Genomic DNA, 20,491 nt, shown 5'->3' with positions numbered 1-20,491 from the left:
ACTCAGCACGCCTGGAGTGCTCTCCCCAGTCCTCCCTGGCTCACGAGCACCCACATTCCAGCTCCGGCCCGGGCCTGAGTCTACACGGGTGCCGTGCGTTTGTTTGAAATACGGGTTAGATCATCTGTGTTGTCTGCGCTCTGCTCTGGCGGCCGCCTCCTCCCCGAACACACAGAGCGCGCACGGTCAGGATGTGCTTTGTTTAGACTTGAAGGGTCTTGGATTGAGCAAGGCTCCCCCACCCCCGCCGGGGCTCCGCCAACTCCAGCCTGGGTCGCCTGACCCAGGGGAGGGGCTGGGGGAGCCGGGCCAGCCTCCCGCCTGGGCCCTGAAGCCCTGCCCTCCCGTGTGTCCCCCCCACCCCGCCGCAGCTGCTCCCGCGCTGTCGCTGTCGGTCAGGTCGCCCGAGAGGCAACGGTCAAGCGGAGACCCAGCGGCCCCCAGTCCAGGGAGGCGGAGCCGGCGGCCCCGGGCTCGGTTCAGCTCACGGGAGACCGGGCAGGGCGCGGAGGAGCTGCGGGCGCAAGGGGCGGGGCCGGCAGAGCGGGGTGCGGCGGCGCCCCGGGGCAGTGAGCTCAGCCCGGAGCGCCTGTCTCCGCCCTCCTCCCCGCTGACATCTCCGCAGGCCCCGCGGACAGGAGGGGCTGCAGCCTCATTGGCCAGCGCGGGCGGCCGCTCCGGCATATATAGGACCTCCGGGCGCTCGCGGGCCGCCGCCGCCCTCCCCCGCCGCTGCTGTCGGGTGAGTACGGCGCCTCCGCCCGCGACGCGCAGGGAGACCCCGCGGGCTGCCCCCGGCGCCCGGGCTTGCGCGCGGTACCGCCTTGGCGGCGCCCATTGGTCCCCGCAGCCTCGCGCGCACGGCGCCCGTGGGGTCGGCGTCCGGGGAGCGGCTTGGGGAGTGCGGGCGCCTCCCAGCTCCGCAGCCCCAGTGCGCTGGGGGCCCCCGGTTGGCGCCAACCCCGCGCTCTCTGCCGCAGGCGATGGCAACTCCTCGGCCCGCCGCGCTGGGCACGGCTCTCTGCGCGCTTCTCCTGGCCACGCTCGGGCCCGCCTCCGGCCAGCCTCTGGGGGCAGAATCCCTCTGCACTGCCCGGTCGCTGGCCAGATACAGCCTCACCTTCACGGGCAAGTGGAGCCAGACAGCGTTCCCCAAGCAGTATCCCCTGTTCCGGCCTCCAGCACAGTGGTCCTCCCTGCTGGGTAAGGGCCGCCCCCCTACCCGACCCCAGGGCATGTGGGTGGTGATTCACGCCCCAGGGCGGGTAGGGGCTAGATGCTCACAGCACCGTCCCGGCGCAGCACTTCACAGTTTGGAGGGCACTCCTGCTAAGCACCTACTGTGCGAGGGCCCTGATGGGGTGGACGGCCAGCTGCCAGGCCAGGTGCGGCCGCAGGAGGTCGCCCTGGCGGCTCCCCGCCTTGTGTGTGGGGTGAGCCGGCGGCATCCGGTATCCGCGCTGGGGTAGCCCCGCCTCTGCTCACGGGCCCCCTGTCCCACAGGGGCGGCTCACAGCTCGGACTACAGCATGTGGAGGAAGGGCCAACACGTCAGCAACGGGCTGCGGGAGTTCGCGGAGCGCGGCGAGGCCTGGGCCCTGATGAGGGAGGTGGAGGCCGCGGGGGAGCGGCTGCAGAGCGTGCACGCGGTGTTCTCGGCGCCCGCCGTCCCCAGCGGCACCGGGCAGAGCACCGCGGAGCTGGAGGTGCACTCGCGGCACTCGCTGGTGAGCCTCGCCAGGGGGCTGGGCGGGGGGCGGGGGGCGCCCGGGGTCCCGCGGGCCTCACCCCGCGCCAACCGCTCCCAGGTGTCTTTCGTGGTGCGCATCGTCCCCAGCCCCGACTGGTTCGTGGGCGTCGACAGCCTGGACCTGTGTGAGGGGAGCCGCTGGCGGGAGCAGGTGGCCGTGGACCTGTACCCCTACGACGCCGGCACGGACAGCGGCTTCACCTTCTCCTCCCCCAACTTCGCCACCATCCCCCAGGACGCGGTGACCGAGGCGAGTGACCGGGCGAGGCCCTGCGCCCTCTTCCCAGGGTCCCCTGCACAGGGCCAAGGCTGGGCTGTTTTCCGCCCCCGTCCCTCGGGCCGCACGGGCTGGCACAAGCCGGCCTCTCGGCCCCCGCCGACGCGCTGCTGTCTCCCCAGATCACGTCCTCCTCGCCCAGCCACCCGGCCAACTCCTTCTACTACCCGCGGCTGAAGGCGCTGCCTCCCATCGCCACAGTGACCCTGGTGCGGCTGCGGCAGAGCCCCAGGGCCTTCGTCCCGCCTGCCCCAGACCTGGCCAGCAGGGGCAACGAGATCATGGACAGCCTGTCAGGTAAGCCCAGGTGCTCGCTGGTGTCACGCTGAGTCCGAGGGCCCCAAGCCCCTGCATCGTCATCCTGGCTCGGCCCGAGGGACGTGGCACAGGAGTCGGCACCTGAGCGACCCCCACGGTGACGCCGGCGCTGGCGGCCAGGTGGAGCTGGCTTTGAAAGGTGTGGTGTTGGGCTGCCCCAGCGGAGCACGAGCCCGAGCAGTCTCCACAGGGGAGCATGCAGGGGGCCGCCGTGTGCCGGGGCAGAGCCCTGCAGCCGAGAGTTTGCTGAGCCCAGCGCCAGCCGGGGCCTCGCTGGGGCAGGCACGGTGTCCCCGTCTGCCGGGTGCAGCCCGTGCCGGGGCTGCTCCCAGGGTTCAGGCTCAGAGTCGATGACAGAGTCCAGTATACCCGGGAGGGGGCAGGCAGGTGCCCTCCCAGACCCCCGTGTTGGCACTGCTGTCTGCACAGCTGCGGAGCCGTGGCCGGCACCTCCCCATGGTGCACTGCGGAGCCGTGGCCGGCACCTCCCCATGGTGCACTGCGGAGCCGTGGCCGGCACCTCCCCATGGTGCACTGCGGAGCCGTGGCCGGCACCTCCCCATGGTGCACTGCGGAGCCGTGGCCGGCACCTCCCCATGGTGCACTGCGGAGCCGTGGCCGGCACCTCCCCATGGTGCACCTGCGGAGCCGTGGCCGGCACCTTCCCTTGGTGCACCTGTGGAGCCATGGCTGGCACCTCCCCTTGGTGCACCTGCTGTGCACCTCCTGGACCCTGCCCTGGGTCCCGGGACAGCGCCAGGCAGCCCCTCGTGCGTGGGGAGGGCAGGCGGAGCCGTGGGGTGGGTTTGAGGCCCTGTGTGCCAGGAGGGCCGGGCTCAGTCATCTCCCCCGGAGGAGCTGGCTTCCACCAGATCCGGCCTCTCTGGGGGCCTCTGCCTGGCCCCCGAGTCAGGTCAGGGTCCGACAGGAAGGGGGCGCTCATGTGGCTGACGGAAACCTGCCCCTGGCCAGAGGCCGCGCCCGGCCTCCCCTGGCCCAGCCCTTGTCCTGCGGCTCTCACAGGGCAGCCCTGTGGCACTGGACAGCAGCACCGCCCCCACGCCAGCTCGGGTGGGGCTTGGTCTCTCGCGTGTTTGCCCGAGTGGACGCCCCATTCCAGATGCCCGGCACAGGCAGTGGACGCCACCACAGCAGTCTGGGGCAGGTGGTGCCGTGAGCTGAGCTCGAGGCCTGGGGAGGGGGGCAGGGGGCGGGGGCGTTGCAGGGGACAGGCCGAGGGGGAGAGGGCAGGAGGCAGATGGAGCGCCACGTTCAGAGTTCCTTCCGCAGCAGACGCCTCAGCTGCCTGACCTGGGGCCGACTGCTCGGCCACGGCTGCCCCGCCCCCGCCCCCGCCCCCGCCCCCGCCCCTGCACTCAGGCCCGCAGCCCTCCAGGCTCTCTGTCGGCTCCCACTGCACTGCCCCCGCGCTGGCCTCTCCAAAGGCTGGGCCTGTGACCCCAGGCAAGCTCCTGGCTTCCTGCTCCTCTGCTGGCCGCCGCTTGTCACTGGGACCCCCAGGTCCATCCGTGAGCCCCGCCCTCGCGCGCTGACCCGCCAGGGCTGGGGTGGCGTGCGGTGCACCAGCCGGCACTCGTACAGTCTAGAAGGTGATCCACCCTACACCGACCCCGCTGACTTAGGCACCGGCTGGGCCCCCCAGTGCTCGCCGCCGCCCGGGTCTGACCCGCTCCGTCCACAGGGCCCCAGGGGCTCCCGCAGCCTTGGGTGGGTGCCTGCTTTCCAGAAGCTCGCCCCGAGCGGGGCACCCTGGGCGGTGCGCCCACGCCTCCGTGTCTCCCCTGTGCTTGGCCCAGTTCCAGAGACGCCGCTGGACTGCGAGGTGTCCCTGTGGTCATCCTGGGGCCTGTGCGGAGGTCCCTGTGGGAAGCTGGGCTCCAGGAACAGAACCCGCTATGTGCGCGTGCAGCCCGCCAACCACGGGGACCCCTGCCCCGCGCTGCAGGAGGAGGCCGACTGTGTGCCCGACAACTGTGTCTAGGACCCTCCACCGGTGACAGCTGGCGGCCTGCAGGGGCCCCGCCCCTGCCCACGGAGCAGGCCCTCTGCGGGCAGGACTGGGGGGCTGCGGACAGGCCCTCGGCGCCCTGGGCCACCCCGAGTGAAGACCCTGTAATTTATTGCTGTCCTACCTGGGCAAGAGGACGACCCCCTCGCACCCCGGCCAGGAGCCGGCACCCACGTGGTGGTCAGATACCTCAGACCTGGCGCCAGGCCGCCCGGGGCCCACCCCGGGGTGAGGCTTCACCAAGCACGACCACCGGCAGCCAAGCAGGGACAAGAAATGAGCAGTACCAGAGCCTTCCCTCACGTTCTCACGTTCCAGAACCTTCCCTCGGGTTCTCACGTTCCAGAACCTTCTATCAGGTCCTCACGTTCTAGCTCTCCTATGTCAATGCCATTAAGAATAAAGATTTTGGAGGCTGGCCTTATGCTTAGCAGGCGAGCCGCCACCTGCAATGCCAGTAACGGGTGCCGGTTCAAGTCCCGGCTGCTCCACTTCCAACCCAGCTCCCTGCTAATGGCCTGGGAAAGCAGTGGAAGACGGCCTGGGTCCTTGGGCCCCTGCACCCGTGTCGGGGACCTGGATGAAGCCCCAGGCTCCTGGCTTCTGCCTGGCCCAGCCCTGACTGTTGTGGCCATTTGGGGAGTGAACCAGTGGATGGAAGACCTCTCTCTCTCTGTTACTCTTTCAAATAAATAAATCTTTTTAAAAAAGAATAAAGATATTTAGCACAAAAGAGATACAGATCTATAATCAAAGGAGTTAAATAAAACTCTTCAGTCTCACATTTCCATGGCACATAGAATGTCTGACTTCCAACACGCAAAGGAAGAAGTGTCGCCTGCCTTGTCCTCTGGGAGCGCTCGGGCAGCCACAGCCGGGAAAGGACGCCGTGCGCTAGTGCCTCCCCACTCAGGGCCAGGGCACCTTGCCGAAGGGACATGGGGCCCAGCTAGAGGGGCTGCCGCTGGCCACGGGCATCAGAGATCGTCAGATACAGAGCAGGTCATGAAGCATGGAGACACATGAGACGCCAGAGGTGGCTCGAAGGCACGGCCTGGCCGGGGCGGGGGGGCACACACCCTGGTGGACGAGACAGCAGGCAGAGACAGGCACAGTCTGGGGCCTGGGGTGGGGGGAGAACGCACACCCTGGTGGACGAGACAGCAGGCAGAGACAGGCACAGCCTGGGGGGGGGGGCGCACACGCAGCCCCCGTGTCCTGCACGCGCTCCAGTGCTGGTGGACAAGACAGCAGGCGGAGGACAGGCACGGGCTAGCAGGGACCCAGCGTGGGTCTCCGGTCACTCAAAGCAGGACCCCTGGACCCCTGAGCTTTGGGGTGAGCAGCGGCTGCTCCAGCTCAGACGTGTGCACCCGGGGCCAGCCACACTTATTCCTTGAGACCCCGGTGCACCTGCAGGTGCTGATGACCACGCCTGAGGGAGGTCCCTGCAAACCCAGGCACCAGGGACGGCGGGGAGGGGAGACCGGACAAACAGCAGCAGAGCGAACACCTGCCAGACGGGATGCCGGCAAGCCGCGGGGACAGGCAGGCGGGGATGCGGCTGTGTAGGGGGCTCGGCGCCAGCCGCCCCTGTCCTGTCCGGCGTCCCTCTGGTACGGCGGCTGTGAGTTGGAGACGCACACTGAGCTGCCCATGGCTTCTCATCTGGGGGTTCCCCTGGCACGCCCCGGGCGCCGTCTGTGTGTGTGTGTCTGTCTGTCTGGGGCTCCGCACACAATCCCTTTGTTTCGCTTGCTTAAAATTCTGCAGAGCACAATGTCTTTTTCAGCAGCGAGTGGCAATGCAGAGGTGCCGCCTCACGCCTGAGCGCCAGCGCCAGCGCCAGGCTGGGCAGCAACAGGGCGGAGGCCGGGCTGTCCCTCGCCCGCCCCTCCAGGCCGCGCACCGCCCACATGCCGGCCCACCAGCTCACTGCCATGACCGCAAGGAGGCCAGCTTCACAGGGCAGCTCCGGGGTCAAGGCTGTCTGCAGCGTGCGTGTGCGTGTGTGCAGCCGAGCCGGGGCCCAGGTCGCCGAGCAGCCACCTTGCCGCCTCTCCCGCACGAGCTCCCAGGGCTCGCCAGGGCGCGTCCACGCATTCCGCCCGACGCTGGGGCCCGCGGTGGGCAGCGAGCCGGGGAGGCGAGCGGGGAGCGCCTCCCGCGAGCCCCGCGCCGCGCCCCTGTCCCATGATGCACCGGAACGCGGCCCGGCCCACGCGCCCTCGCGGCCCACGCGCCCTCGCGTGCGCTCCCGGCCCCCGGGGCGGCGCGGGGGCGCCCTGCCGGCCTCGCCCGCTCCCCTGAGTTGCTGGAGCCCCGGGAGCGGCGCAGCGCGGGCAGCGTGCGTGGCCCCCTCGTGGGCGCGGGGCCGCGGCTGCCTCAGCAGAGAGGTTCCGCGCTCGGGCCTAAAGGCTTTTCACAAAGCCGTGGCCGGGAGCTGAAGTGATCAGAAGGATGGTGACTTGTGACTCCTTTAAAAGTATTTATTTATTTATTTGAAAGTCAGAGTTACACAGAGCGAGGAGAGGCAGAGAGAGAGAGGGAGAGAGGGAGAGAGGGAGAGAGGGAGAGAGGGAGAGAGAGAGGGAGGGAGAGAGAGGGAGAGAGAGAGAGAGGGAGAGAGGCAGAGAGAGAGGGAGAGGGAGAGAGGGAGAGAGGGAGGTCTTCCGTCCGTCCAATGGTTCACTCCCCAGGTGGCCGCAACGGCTGGTGCTGTGCTGATCCGAAGCCAGGAGCCAGGAGCTTCTTCAGGGTCTCCCACGTGGGCGCAGGGTCCAAGCATTTGGGCATCTTCCACTGCTTTCCCAGGCCACAGCAGGGAGCTGGATGGGAAGAGGAGCAGCTGGGACTAGAACCTCTCTCTCCCTTATGGGCTGCCGGCACTTCAGCCCAGGGCGTTAACCCGCTGCGCCCCAGCGCCGCCCTGAACGAGGAGAGGGAGCCTGGCAGCCCTGGCCCGCGCCGTCCCCAACCGCAGCCCCGGCTCCTCCGGCCGGGGCTCCTCCCTCGTCGCCCACCTGCGGGGCGCTGGGGGCGGGGGCGGCCCCCCCCCCCCCCCCCGGCTTCCCTGGGCTCCGCCCCGCCCCGCCCCGCCCCGCCGCCCAGGTGCAGGCCCCGCTGCGGCTTCTCACGGCTTCTCACGGAAATCGATTCCCCAGAGCCGCCGCCATGCCCGCCGCGGCGCTCCTGCTGTGTCTCTGCGCTCCGCTCTCCACTGCGTTTTATTTCCACGCGGGGGAGCGGGAGGAGAAGTGCATAATAGAGGACGTCCCGAGCGACACGCTGATCACAGGTGGGTGAGGCGTGGCCTCCCGGCCAGCCCCCGGCTGAGCGGTGCTGACAGCCGGCGGCCCCCTGCCTGCTGCGCCAAGTTGTGCAAACCTGGCCCGGAACAGCCTGGGCGGTGGGTTTCGTGGCTCCTGGGCAGGCAGCCGGGATCCAGGCGCCTGGGCGGAGGCGGCGGCCCTCCCGCGCCCGTTGTCTGTGCCGATGGTGGCCAGGCCTTGAAGCCCAGCGGAGCCGGCCCTCAGTGTGGCAAGGCTGGGGTGGTTCAGCACCCAGGCCGGAACCATCACCGAATGTCCTGGCTGCACGCCGGTGGTCCAGGGTCTCCCTCCCGTCTGTCCCGGCCGTCACAGCTGCGTTCTCTGCAGCCTGGGTGGAAGGGCAGAGGAGGCTGCGTGGTGCCCGGGGCCCCCTGCTGGGGCCGCGTCTGAACCGGACCCGGCTCTGCCCCTCACAACCGTGTGCCCTGGGCCAGCTGTTCACTCTCTGTGGTTGTGCATTTGTAAACGGGACAACACGGGCATGGTGGCGGCTGTAATGGTGATGAGGCGGAGTTTACGAAGCTTCAGACCCTGGCCCAGCACCCAGAAGGCACTGTCCCTGCGTCCCCTCGGCCCAGCTGGGCCCAGCTGTCTTGCCCAGGGCGTGCTCCGCCTCCTGGCTGGACAGCCCTGTTTTTCTAGTAACCCGTGGAGGGCAGAGGAGGGGCGGGGGGACACGGTGCCCTTCCTGGCCGCCCCGCGGCATCTGGGGCGGAGGGGCAGAGGCAGCAGGAGTGGGTGCCTCCAGGCCCTGTCTCCACCATGCTGGCTCCGAGCGCCGGCGTCGAGAGCGTGGCAGTCCCGTCCCCCGGGACACCAGCCCGAGCCCTGCTCCCGGGCTCTGTCGTCCCCTGGCCGGCCCCACACAGCTGTCTCCGTTCAGAGCTCTGCGGAACACCCAGTGCAGCCACAGGAAGAGCCGGATCGTGTCAGGCCCCGCGGGGGAACTTGGCCCGAGCGAGACCGGGGAGCCTTGGAGGACAGAGCAGCCCCTGAAAGCAGCTGCGGCACTTGGCAAGAACGGGAAACCGAGGGGCCGGGGCTGTGACCTTGGAGGAGAGACGGCAGCAGGTGGCCCGCACTGTCCAGGTTGCGATGGGGGGAGCGGCCCCTGGAAAGGGGGGAGTGGGAACTGGAAGCCGAAACAGCTGCACGGAATCCTCCTGAGGCACTGGCTGAACCCTGAGCGCCAGGAAGTCCAGCGGAGCCCGGAGCCGAGGCAGCCAGAGGCGAAGAGCTCCTGGGGCCTGGGCCAGAGCCGCGCCGCGGCGAGAGGGACCAGACTGGGCCTGAGCGGCCCCTGGCATTCAGCGCCGAAAGTGACAAGCGCTGAACACTGGACTGGGGAGAAGCGAAAGAACAGGCGGCAGAGAGAGGCACACAGGTGCGCGGACAGAGAAACGGACAAACTCTCAAAGCTGGTGCCTGGGCCGGCTGTGGTGGGTACATTCAAGCAGGTGCTCCCTGGAGGCCGCAGCCCAGCGGGGCGGGCAGTCAACCACCGTCCCCGGTCTGTCTCCTCCAGGCTCAGCTTGCACTGTCCGGAGTGGGTGGTGAGCCCGTCGTGCCCAGGGCACGGGGGAGAGCAGGTGGCAGCCTTGGGGGCAGAGAGACCTGCCGTTGCCTCTCTGCCCTGTGCCTGGGGAGCAGGCACCGGCCCGGCCCTGGCGCCAGCTCCATCCCTGCCCTTCCCACCCGTCTGGCCGCCACTCCAGCCTTGCTGACCAGCCTCAAACCCCTCGGGGAGAGGAGGAGAAGCTGCCTGCCCACTGCGCAGGCATAAGAACCCCGATACTCCTGTGCGTGGTTGCGTCTCTACTGGTTCTTACCAATGTTTTCTCATCGTAAATCCCTAACCTGGAGAGAAGAAGGGGGCGCCCCTTTGGGGGTGCCTGGAGGAGAGAAGCAGAGCAGGGGCTCCTGGCCCCCCGCACTCTTAAATTCCTGCTCATTTCCATTTTGTTTGAAGCTCAGAGACACAGCTTCCATGAGCTGGTTCGTTCCCCAGATGGCCCCGACAGCGAGGACTGGGCCAGACCTGGCTCAGCTCCAGCCGGGAGCTCTCCCACGTGAGCAGCTGGGGCCCAAGGCCTTAACCCATCGCTGCTGCCTCCCAGGTCTGCGGTCGTAGGAAGCTGGACTTGGAAGTGGAGCCGGAACTCGAACCCAGGCGCTTAGATATGGGCTGCACGTGTCCCAAGTGGCATTTAACTGCCCCATTGCATATCTGTCCTATGTGACCATTTTTTAAAGATCTATTTATTTATTTGAAAAGCAGAGAGGTCTTCCATCCACTGGGTCACTCCCCAGATGGCTGCAACGGCCAGGTCTGGGCCAATCGGAAGCCAGGAGTCAGGAGCTTCCTCCGGGTCTCCCACGCGGGTGCAGGGCCCAAGCACTGGGCCATCTTCACTGCCTTCCCAGGCCACAGCAGAGAGCTGGACCGGAAGTGGAGCAGTTGGGACCTACACCGGCACCCATATGGGATGCTGCCACCAGCCACAGCACAGCTCCGGCCCCCTATGTGGTACTGTAAAAAGTATCGAAGGAAGGACAGGGAGTGACAGAGCGGAAGTGCTGTGGAGTGCAGGGACCAGGATGTGTGAGCCTGTGCTGGAGGGGAGACTCGATTCGGCAGGCGAGTGGCACAGCGGTTAAGGCACCGTGGGGCGCCTGCATTCCAAGGTGGCTCCAATCCTGGCACCCGGCAAGCTCTCTGGTCACTACATGGGATACTCGGGGAGGGGACCTGGGGCGAATTCTGCGCCCACGGGCTCTGCAGGCACTCCGGGCTGGTTTGCAGCGCACAGGCAGGCTCCCGGCCCATCCGGTGTGGCGAGAGGTGGCGGCCCAGGTGCCTGACACCTGCGAGGTGAGGGGGTCCCTTCTCGGGGCTCAGGCTTCTGCTCGTGACGCTGAGCTGTTGGGCTGGAGGGGACAGCGCTTTGCGCAGTGACACTGCCAGCCACACGACAGGACAGGTGCTACTGCCCTGCAGGCAGCAGCGTTCAGCACCTGTGTCCCGTGCCTCCGGGAACCCCGCGGCCTCTTGGTCAGGGGAGAAGCCGACCTGCGGCCGCTCCTCCTGTTGGGGGTTCCTGGTCTCCGCCTGTGACCAGTGCTTCTCTTCTGCCATCTGCTGGCAGCCTTGGGGGTGACAGCTATTGCTGTCACTTCCGGCCCTGGGTAGCGTGTGTGTGTGTGTGTGTGTGTGTGTGTGTGTGTGTGTGTGGTTTTGGCTCCAGATAGCCCCAAAAGTAAGACCCCCTCCCTGGCCCCTGGTCCAGAGGACCCAGGGCAGGGTTATCCGGGAGCCCAGCGGGCACTCATTCCTTAGCTCCTGTCGCCAAGCACACGCTGTGGGCACCTTTCCCACCACACATGCGGGGAACCTTCCCAAAGTTTGTGGAAACCGAAGAAACATCTGTGCATGGATCCCAAACATTTGCACCAAAGTAAAGTATTTGTTTAAAAGATTTGTCTATTTACTTATTTGAAAGGCAGAAAGAATGAGAGAGCGAGTGAGCTTTCATCCGCTGGTTCGGTCCTCAGATGGCCACAAACGGCCGGGGCTGGGCCAGGCTGAAGCCAGGAGCTTCTTCCGGATCTCCCACGGCGGTGTCAGGAGTCCGAGTACTGGGCCTCCCAGGCGCGTTCGCAGGAGCCGGCTCGGAAGCAGAGTGAGGATTCTCTCCCGGGCACTGGAGTCCGGATGCCAGCGTTGCAAGTGGCAGCTTAACCGGTGCCACAAGCCAGCAAAACTTGCCTTTTAATTCCGTTTTCCACAAACTTTACCAAGCCCACTCCACCTGCTGTGTTCCTCAGCCACAGCAAGCTCCTGTCCCAGGACCTCTGGGTCGACGAGAAGGGAGACGGGTCTTTCCTGACAGAGGCAGCGTGTGCCAGCAAGGGAAAGGCACCAGTGTGTGCGTGTGTGTGCGTGTGGCTGTCAGCTGGGTGTATGCGACTTATGTTAGCGGTATGGGCATGATATTTGTGTGATATGTATGTCAGTGTTGCATGTGCTAGCGGTGTGTATATGTCAGTGCGTGTGACAGTTACATGGTAGTATTTGTGTGCATTTCTATTTCTGTTAGCAGCGACATTTACATGTTGGTACGGTGCGTTGATATCTACATGTGTCTATGATTCGTACATGCATGTTTGTGCATATGTGTATGTTATATGTGTCTCACCTGGATCTGCACACAGCACATCCCCTGCTGTGTGCCAAGCACCCCACAGGGGAGCGGCCCACAGGCACGAATCTTCCAGACAACCCAGTGTGGGGGGGTACAGTTCTCAGCGAGGACACCGAAGCCTGGAGGCCAGCTCGCCCACGGCCACTCGGCCGGCACTTAGTGGACTGTGTCCACTGCCCCCAGGGACACTCCCATTCCTCAGATGCGCCTCCTTCCTCTTCCCCTGCGGGGAGTCCCCCGACGTCCCCCCATGCCACGGCACAGCTCCCGGCCCCGGCTCGCTCTTGGCCAGCACGTCCTGCGTGCGCGTGCGTTTCCTGCTGCTGCCTGTGAGCACGAGCCCCGTCTGTCTCGCTGGCTGTGCCCTCGGCCCCCAGTACGGCGCCCGGGGGGTGGCCTTGGCGCTCTAGGTAAATTCCTGCTTCGAGGACTCACACACAGACGTCTCTGCCAAGGCCGCCGCCAGATGTCATGGCACCTGCACACGGGAGACTGGGGAGAGCCGGCCCTGTGGGGGCTGCCACCTGGGACAGGGCGAGGTGGGCTGCAGCGGGGATCCAGGCTTTGCAAGGGGGTCTCTGGGGACAAGGCTGCTCCTGTGTGGGCGGTTCCGTTACCAGCAGACTCGTTGGGCTCTCGGTTCCGTTGCCTGACAGAAGTCTTGGTTTTCCAGGCACTTTCAAGATCCAGCTATGGGACCTGCACAGACACGACTTCCTCGAGTCGGCCCCCGGCCTGGGGCTGTTTGTGACCGTCACAACCTACAACGAGGAGGTCCGTGAGCTCTGGGGTTCTGCTGCTCGGTGACTTCATCTGCTCGAACCTGATGGGCCCCGTTTCCCCAGAACGCAGCGTCTGCCACTGTAACATCTCCACAGCGCTGCACGCAGGCCCGGCACAAGCCGCTCGCCTGCAGCCTTCCTCACGCAGAAGAGGGTCCGAATCTCACTGTGGCGGGCAGTGTGGCCCCTCGGGATCCCCGCATCCGAGGGCCACATCCGAGGGCCTGGGTTCAAGTCCTGATGCCGTTTCCAGCTTCAGGCTGATTCACATCCCTGGAGGCCACAGGTGGTGGCTCAAGTGTTCAGGCCCCTGCCACCCACGGGGGAGACCTGGGTGGAGTGTCTGGCTCCCCGCTTTGATACTGGGTGTTCCAGGCATTAGGGGTGTGAACCAGGGGGTGGCGTGCCTCACACTCGCTCTCTTTCTCTCTCTTGCAGAAGGACAGAGAGAAGGGGGGTGGTATCTTTCATCCACTGGTTCGCTCCCCAAATGCCTGCAACAGCCAAGGCTGAGCCAGGCTGAAGCCAGGAGCCAGGAACTGCACCGGTCTCCCACGTGGGTGGCAGGAACCCGTGTCCTTGGGCCACCTTGCACCGCCTTCCCAGGCGCGTTAGCAGGAAGCTGGGTGGGGAGCGGAGCCGAGCAGCCAGGGCTTGGACCAGCGCTGCGGACTGAGATGCCGGCATCCCCCGCGGCGGCTTCCCCCACTGTGCCGGCTGCGCTCGGTGGAGGCCCGTGGAGTCTCGCTTCCCCCACTGTGCCGGCTGCGCTCGGTGGAGGCCCGTGGAGTCTCTCGCTTCCCCCACTGTGCCGGCTGTGCTCGGTGGAGGCCCGTGGAGTCTCTCGCTTTCGCTGGCGTCCCTGTGCCCAGCAGTGTCACTGATTTTTGCTCTTTTTGATCTTTTTCCTTCTGATTACTCTGTACTTGACTTGCTCTTCTTCCAGTTTCCTAAGGCAGGAGCATAGATTGCTGACTTTAGATCTTCTTTTGTAATATGTGCGTTGAACGTCTTCAAGTTCTCTCATCACTGCAGTCCACAAATCTGATGAACTGTGTTTTCACTTGTCTAAATACTTTTTAATTTCTCCTGAGGTTCCTCTGGCCCCATGTGTTAATTAGAATTATGTGTTGTTTTCAAGTACTGGGAGATTTTCCAGCAGTCGCTCCAGTATCGATCCTAATTTAATTACACTGTGGTCTAGCAGCATACAACGTATTCTTTCATCCTTTTTAAATTTTTTTATTTTTTAAAAGATTTTAAAAATTTATTAATTTGAGAGGAATAGTACCAGAGAGAGGGAGAGACAGAGAGAGGTCTTCCATCCACTGGTTCACTCCCCAAATGGCTGCGATGGCCGGAAGTGGGGTGATCCGAAGCCAGGAGCCAGGAGCCAGGAGCCAGGAGCCAGGAGCCAGGAGCTTCTTCTAGGTCTCTCACACAGGTGCAGGGCCCAAGCACTTGGCCATCTTCCACTGCTTCCCCAGGCCACAGCAGAGAGCTGGATGGGAAGTGGAGCAGCCGGGACTACAGCCAGAGCCCATATAGGGTGCCAGCACTGCAGGCGGAAGCTTAGCCCACTACCCCACAGCGCTGGCCCCTTCACTTATTTTTCATTTTACTTGAAAGCTAGAGACAGATGGACAGAGAGACCTTCTGCTCAGTCCCCATGTCCAGGAGCCCAGAACTTTGTCCAGGTGTCCCGTCTGAGTGGCTGCTACCCGAGGGCTGGGCCATCACAGGTGTCCCGCCCGAGTGGCCGGGACCCGAGGGCTGGGCCATCACAGGTGTCCCGCCCGAGTGGCCGGGACCCGAGGGCTTGGGCCATCACAGGTGTCCCGCCCGAGTGGCCGGGACCCGAGGGCTGGGCCATCACAGGTGTCCCGCCCGAGTGGCCGGGACCCGAGGGCTTGGGCCATCACAGGTGTCCCGCCCGAGTGGCCGGGACCCGAGGGCTTGGGCCATCACCTGCTGTCTCCAGGGTGCACATCAGTAGGGTGCTGGACCCCAGGCGCTCCCCCATGGGGTGTGGGCGTCGCAAGCGTCTCTGACTGCTGGCACTGAGTCTTCGCCGCCCAGCACGGAGCCCACAAAGGGATTTCTCCGTGACTAGCAAGGCTGAACGCTTGGCGCGTTCCCACCGCTTGATTTCTTCAGGAACTGCCGCATTTTGGATGGCTCATTAGGGAAGCGGGGTGGGCGCTGTCCCGCAGGTGACGCCTGCTCGCATGCGCACGTCCCACAGGGGGGGTCCTGGCTCTGCTTCCAATCCAGCTTCCTGCTCGTGCCCATGCCCAAGCCCCTGGGTCCTTGCTACCCCTCACCCTCATCTAGACGGAGTTTCCGGCTCCTGGCTTCCTCCTCTGGCTGTTGCCGGCATTTGGAGAGTGAACCAGTGGAATCATTTCTTTCTCTCTCCTACTCTGCCTTTCAAATAAATAAAACATTTTTTTAAAAAAATTAAAAGCATGAAAGCAGTGTGTACTAAGCGTTGGAAACCGCGCCCCCAGGTGTTGCTGTCCGCGCTCTACGGCCCACAAGGAACCTTCTACTTCACTTCCCACTCGCCTGGGGAACACATCATTTGCTTGGTGTCCAATTCGACACGGCTCCTGTCGTTTGGAGGCAGCAAGCTGGTGAGCCCACGCCCCCGCCCTCGCCGACCGCCGCGGCCGCGGTGTCAGCACTAACGGAGCCTGGCATCGGCCCGCAGAACCCGCGTGCAGCCCGTGCCAGACCCTGGTGCTGCGGAGAGCCGGGGAGCTTGGGAGGGGCTCCAAGGAGAGCCCCAAGGTTGCTGCAGGGCTGCGCGGGAGGGGAGAGAACTGTGCTCCCTCAGGCTTGAAAGCGAAAGCTGCAGGGCCAATTGCTAATGGGATTCAATACACAAGAAAGCTCTTCACGGCAGGACGTGGGGACAGACAAGGGGACCTTGTACTCCAGCCTGGTCTGCGGGCCGTTCTGGCCAGCAGGCCCTCGCTTGGTGCGTGACCATCTCGAGAAAGAGCGAGTAGGACGGGGACGGGGCAGCAGTGAGGAGGAGGGGAGGCTGGGAAGCAGGTGGCGCTGGCTCACGCAGGCTTCTCCCTGTTGCCTCTGCACAGCGGATCCACCTGCACATCCGAGTGGGGGAGCACAACCTGGACGAGGTCATCACGCAAGCCAAGGACCGGGTCAACGAAGTCACCTTCAAGCTGGAGCACCTGCTGGAACAAGTCGAGCAGATTCTCAAGGAGCAGAACTACCAGAGGGTCAGCCTGCCGGCCCCCCTTCCCGCCAGCTGCCCACCCGCCCCTCGAGCTGGCGGGGTGCGCGCGTGTGGGGGCGGGGAGAGGGCAGCCGCTGCTCCCCACTGCTGCTGGCCAGGAGCTCCTCCAGGACGGGGGCGGGGGGGGGCACGTGGCTCCTTCCCGCGTCAGCGAAGTGCCCCGAGCAGAGGTGCGCACGGATAGACAAGTACACTGGAGCCTGAGACGGTCATGGAAAGGCACATGATGAAAAAACTATGCGTGGAGGTCCACGTTTTTTGAACAAAAATACTCATCTCAGGTCCATTTCCCACGGATTTTTTTTTTTTTGACAGGCAGAGTGGACAGTGAGAGAGAGAGAGACAGAGGGAAAGATCTTCCTTTTGCCGTTGGTTCACCCTCCAATGGCCGCCGCGGTTGGCGCACCGCGCCGATCCGAAGCCAGGAGCCAGGTGCTTCTCCTGGTCTCCCATGGGGTGTAGGGCCCAAGCACCTGGGCCGTCCTCCACTGCCCTCCCGGGCCACAGCAGAGCTGGCCTGGAACCCGGCGCCCATATGGGGTGCCGGCGCCGCAGGCGGAGGATTAACCAAGTGAGCCACGGCGCCGGCCCCGCAAAACACTTCAACAGATCAAATCCCTGGTATTTTAAACCAGCATACAGAAATGCGTTTGGTGAGGCTGCCTTTTGCCCACGCTGCCAGCCTGGGGAGGCGATGGCGCACCTAGAAATGACCGCGGGCGTCCACGGTGACCCTTCCCTCGAGCCAGCCGCGCGGTCCCGCGAGAAACTAGAGCTGCCGCTTCCGCCCGCAGGACCGCGAGGAGAGCTTCCGCGTGACCAGCGAAGACACGCACAGCAACGTGCTGCGGTGGGCCTTCGCACAGACGCTCGTCCTCCTCGCAGTGGGCGTCTTCCAGATGACGCACCTGAAGGCCTTCTTCATCGCCAAGAAGCTGCTCTAAGTCCTGGCCGCAGCGGGCACCCGCACGCCGTCCCGTCCGCGCAATAAAGCCCCGTGCACGCAGGAGGGCGCGTCCGCTGAGTGACCGGCAGAACCCGCCCCGCCCTCCTTTTGTAAATGCAGGGCTGGGCTTTTTTTTTTTTTTTAAAGGTTTATTTGTTACTTGAGAGGCGGGGGGGGGGGGGGGGGGGAGGGGGGGAAGAGAGAGGGAGGGGGGGAGAGAGAGGGAGGGAGAGGGAGAGGGGGGAGAGAGAGGGAGGGAGGGAGAGAGAGAGAGGGAGGGAGAGGGAGGGGGAGAGAGAGGGAGGGGGAGAGAGGGAGGGAGGGGGAGAGAGAGAGGGAGGGAGAGGGAGGGGGAGAGAGAGGGAGGGAGGGAGAGAGAGAGGGAGAGGGAGGGGGAGAGAGGGAGGGAGGAAGAGGGAGAGAGGGAGGGAGAGGGAGGGGGAGAGAGAGGGAGGGAGGGAGAGAGAGAGAGGGAGGGAGGGAGAGAGAGGGGGAGGGAGAGAGAGAGAGGGGGAGGGCGAGGGAGAGAGAGAGGGAGAGGGGGAGAGAGGGAGGGAGAGTGGGGGGCAGAGAGGGGGAGAGAGAGAGAGGGAGGGAGAGAGGGGAGAGAGAGGCGGGGGTTGAGTCTTCCCTCCGCTGGGTCACTCCCCAGACGGCCGCTAGGGCCAGGGCTGCGCCCATCGAAGCCAGGAGCCAGGAGCTTCCTCCGGGTCTCCCACGCGGGGGCAGGGCCCAAGGACCCGGGCCACCCTCCACTCCCTCCCAGGCCACAGCAGAGCCGGAGGGGAAGCGGAGCAGCCCGTGTGGGACGCGACACCTGCGGGGCCTTCCCACGAGGCGGCAGCGCCAGCCTGCTAAACCTCGCAGGTCACGCGCCCTAAGCTTCCTGCACGCGGGCGCTGTGAGCCCCCCGTGTGACTCCCACCACGTCAACGCGTCCTCCACGCCGGGCAGGACTCTTAGGCCAGGACATCAGAGGCGTCCACCGCGCCGTGAGCAGGCCGGAGCGTCTCTGAGACGCGTCACGCTCCGTGCTGCGCGGGCGCGGGCCGCTCCTGTCCCGCGTGGCCTCCCGCACCCTCGGAGTCGCGGGGCGTGGCGCGTCGCTTTCATGTCCAACCTGCAATTCTGAAGTCCTCAGAGGAGCCCCTTCCCCAGGCTCACCCACTGAGACCGCGCCAGGATCTACGTGAACCGCGGACGGCGGGTCCAAAGCGCCCGCAGGGGGACAGGCTGGGCGGCTGCGGCCCGGACCCCGCATTTCTCAGGAGGAGGTAGCCCGCTAGGTCCAGCGTCCCTGCCCGCCGGGCCTGCCCCAGGCCGGCTAGGGCTCCCTCCAGGCGCCCGCGGCCCTCCCGGTGAGCCTACACCGGGTGCGCCGTCGCCCGGACCACGGAGGACGCCGGAGCCAGCAGCGCCGAGCCGAGGGCCTCCCCCCACCCTCCGCGCGGGTCCACCCGGGCGAGGCGGGAAAGCAGGGCAGGCGCCGTGTGCGCAGGCGCAGAGTGCCGCCGAGAGCGGGGGGGGGGGGCGGCACCGTGTGCGCAGGCGCAGAGTGCCGCCGAGAGCGGGGGGGGGCGGCACCGTGTGCGCAGGCGCAGAGTGCCGCCGAGAGCTGGGGGGCGGCACCGTGTGCGCAGGCGCAGAGTGCCGCCGAGAGCTGGGGGGGGCGGCACCGTGTGCGCAGGCGCAGAGTGCCGCCGAGAGCTGGGGGGGCGGCACCGTGTGCGCAGGCGCAGAGTGCCGCCGAGAGCTGGGGGGGGCGGCACCGTGTGCGCAGGCGCAGGGCCGCTGCGCCAGGCTCGCGAACGCGCGTGGAGCCGGGCGGCGCGAGGCATGGCCGGGTGGGTGTTCTGTAACCGCTGCTTCCAGCCGCCTCGCAGCAAGGCGCGCTTCAGCCTGACCAACTGCGGCCACGTGTACTGCGACGGCTGCCTGGGCCGAGGTAGGGGCGGGGGCGCGGCGGCGGCGCGGGGCGGGGCGGCGTGCGGGGCCGACGTGCGGGGCTGAGGCGGGGGCTGAGGCGGGGGGCGGCCGGGGCTGAGGCGGGGGGCCGACGTGCGGGGCTGAGGCGGGGGGCGGCCGGGGCTGAGGTGGGGGGCCGACGTGCGGGGGCTGAGGCGGGGGGCCGGCGTGCGGGGCTGAGGCGGGGGGCCGGCGTGCGGGGCTGAGGCGGGGGGCCGACGTGCGGGGGCTGAGGCGGGGGGCCGGCGTGCGGGGCTGAGGCGGGGGGCCGACGTGCGGGGCTGAGGCGGGGGGCCGGCGTGCGGGGGCTGAGGCGGGGGGCCGGCGTGTGGGGGCTGAGGCGGGGGGCCGACGTGCGGGGCCGAGGCGGGGGGCCGACGTGCGGGGCTGAGGCGGGGGGGGGCTGAGGCACGGGGGCCGACGTGCGGGGGCTGACGTGCGGGGCCGAGGCGGGGGGGGGCGACCGGCGTGCGGGGGCCGACGTGCGGGGGCTGAGGCGGGGGGCCGACGTGCGGGGGCTGAGGCGGGGGGCCGGCGTGCGGGGGCTGAGGGGGGGCTGAGGCGGGGGCGGCCGGGGCTGAGGCGGGGGGGGGCGGCCGGCGTGCGGGGGCCGACGTGCGGGGCTGAGGCGGGGGGGCGATGACGTGCGGGGCCGAGGCGGGGGGCGATGACGTGCGGGGCCGAGGCGGGGGGCGATGACGTGCGGGGCCGAGGCGGGCAGGGTCTTGGCGCCTTGCGGGCCCGGCGAGCGCGTGCACTTGGCGGGGCGCCGCGGGGAGGGGCGTGCTTCCTCTCGGTGGGCGCAGCGCGGCTCCCGGGGCGGCCGGGCCGTCCCGCCGGGCTCGGGGTCGCGGGCGCCTGCGGGGCCGTGCCCGGGAGCGCGGGTGGCGGGCGGCCGCCGCTGAGGCCGGGTTTGTGCTCCGGCAGCCGGGTGAGGGGGGGCGCGGTGAGAGGGTCCGCGGCGGGAAGACGGGGGGGGGGGGTCCACGGCACGCGGGCGGCGAGCACCCGGACTGGCCGGCTCCGCGGGCGGGCGTGGGGAGCACTGGGGGCGGCGAGCCGAGGCTCCGGTAGCGCACTGCGGTGTGGAAGGGGCAGATGGCCGTGCTTGGCAATGGGCTTCGGAAGCCCCTGGCTGGCGGCGGGGAGACGGCGCGCTGGTGGGGCCCAGAGTGCCGGAGCTCTTGGGGCCAGCAGCACCCAGCGTTGGCAGGTGCCTGGCGAGAGGACTGGGGCAGGGGCGGGGTCTCAGGTACTTCTGGCTCTTTATATTTTTATTTTTTTGACAGGCAGAGTTAATGAGAGAGACAGAGAGAAAGGTCTTCTTTCCGTTGGTTCATCCCCCCCCCCCCCAATGGCCGATGTGGCTGGCGCACCGCGCTGATCCGAAGGCAGGAGCCAGGTGCTTCTCCTGGTCTCCGATGGGGTGCAGGGCCCAAGCACTTGGGCCATCCTCCACTGCACTCCCGGGCCACAGCAGAGAGCTGGCCTGGAAGAGGGGCAACCGGGACAGAACCGGCGCCCCAACCAGGCCTGGAATCCAGGGTGCTGGCGCTGCAGGCTGAGCCGCAGCGCCAGGCACTTCTGGATCTTTAAGCCCGAGTCCGACGCTGACTTCTGTA

The 20,491-nt window shown here is 67.0% G+C and overlaps 3 protein-coding genes across 16 annotated transcripts in view; all 3 read left to right on the top strand.

Moving 5' to 3' along the window:
* Positions 1-392: 392 nt before the first annotated feature.
* SPON2 (spondin 2) lies at positions 393-5,107 on the top strand. The gene is made up of 6 exons (XM_070067959.2): positions 393-742; positions 981-1,203; positions 1,504-1,727; positions 1,809-2,000; positions 2,150-2,324; positions 4,163-5,107. Exons 2-6 carry the CDS (start codon positions 984-986, stop codon positions 4,345-4,347), a joined length of 996 nt encoding a protein of 331 aa, XP_069924060.2. The 5' UTR covers positions 393-742; positions 981-983; the 3' UTR covers positions 4,348-5,107.
* Positions 5,108-7,462: 2,355 nt separating this feature from the next.
* Positions 7,463-16,965, top strand: LOC138848421 (transmembrane emp24 domain-containing protein 11). 2 transcript variants are annotated; one of them, XM_070067958.2, is made up of 5 exons: positions 7,473-7,672; positions 12,582-12,682; positions 15,201-15,326; positions 15,795-15,941; positions 16,753-16,965. In XM_070067958.2, exons 1-5 carry the CDS (start codon positions 7,549-7,551, stop codon positions 16,900-16,902), a joined length of 648 nt encoding a protein of 215 aa, XP_069924059.1. In that variant the 5' UTR covers positions 7,473-7,548; the 3' UTR covers positions 16,903-16,965. The 2 variants fall into 2 exon arrangements, with proteins under 2 accessions (XP_089183002.1, XP_069924059.1); XM_089326876.1 differs by lacking the exon at positions 15,201-15,326 and having other exon boundaries at positions 7,463-7,672.
* A 1,646-nt stretch (positions 16,966-18,611) lies between these two features.
* RNF212 (ring finger protein 212) overlaps positions 18,612-20,491 on the top strand; it is a 28,209-nt gene continuing 26,329 nt past the window's right edge. For 9 of the 13 annotated variants that reach the window (XR_016229716.1, XR_011386166.2, XR_016229715.1 and 6 more), the window contains exon 1: positions 18,612-18,849. Coding sequence is in view for 8 of the 13 variants with exons in the window: in XM_070067953.2 (XP_069924054.2) it covers positions 18,741-18,849 (109 nt within the window). In the remaining 5 variants the exon portion in view is untranslated. The remainder of the gene's footprint in view (positions 18,850-20,491) is intronic. The other 4 variants (XR_016229717.1, XR_016229718.1, XM_070067951.2 and 1 more) reach the window with 1 other exon arrangement.

Source organism: Oryctolagus cuniculus, chromosome 2 (assembly GCF_051225735.1).
Source record: "Oryctolagus cuniculus isolate XC-2025 breed Fujian yellow rabbit chromosome 2, ASM5122573v1, whole genome shotgun sequence".
Taxonomy (NCBI): Eukaryota; Metazoa; Chordata; class Mammalia; order Lagomorpha; family Leporidae; genus Oryctolagus; species Oryctolagus cuniculus.
The sequence above is the reverse complement of the archived record's forward strand: the minus strand, read 5'-3'. Positions and strand labels throughout refer to the sequence as shown.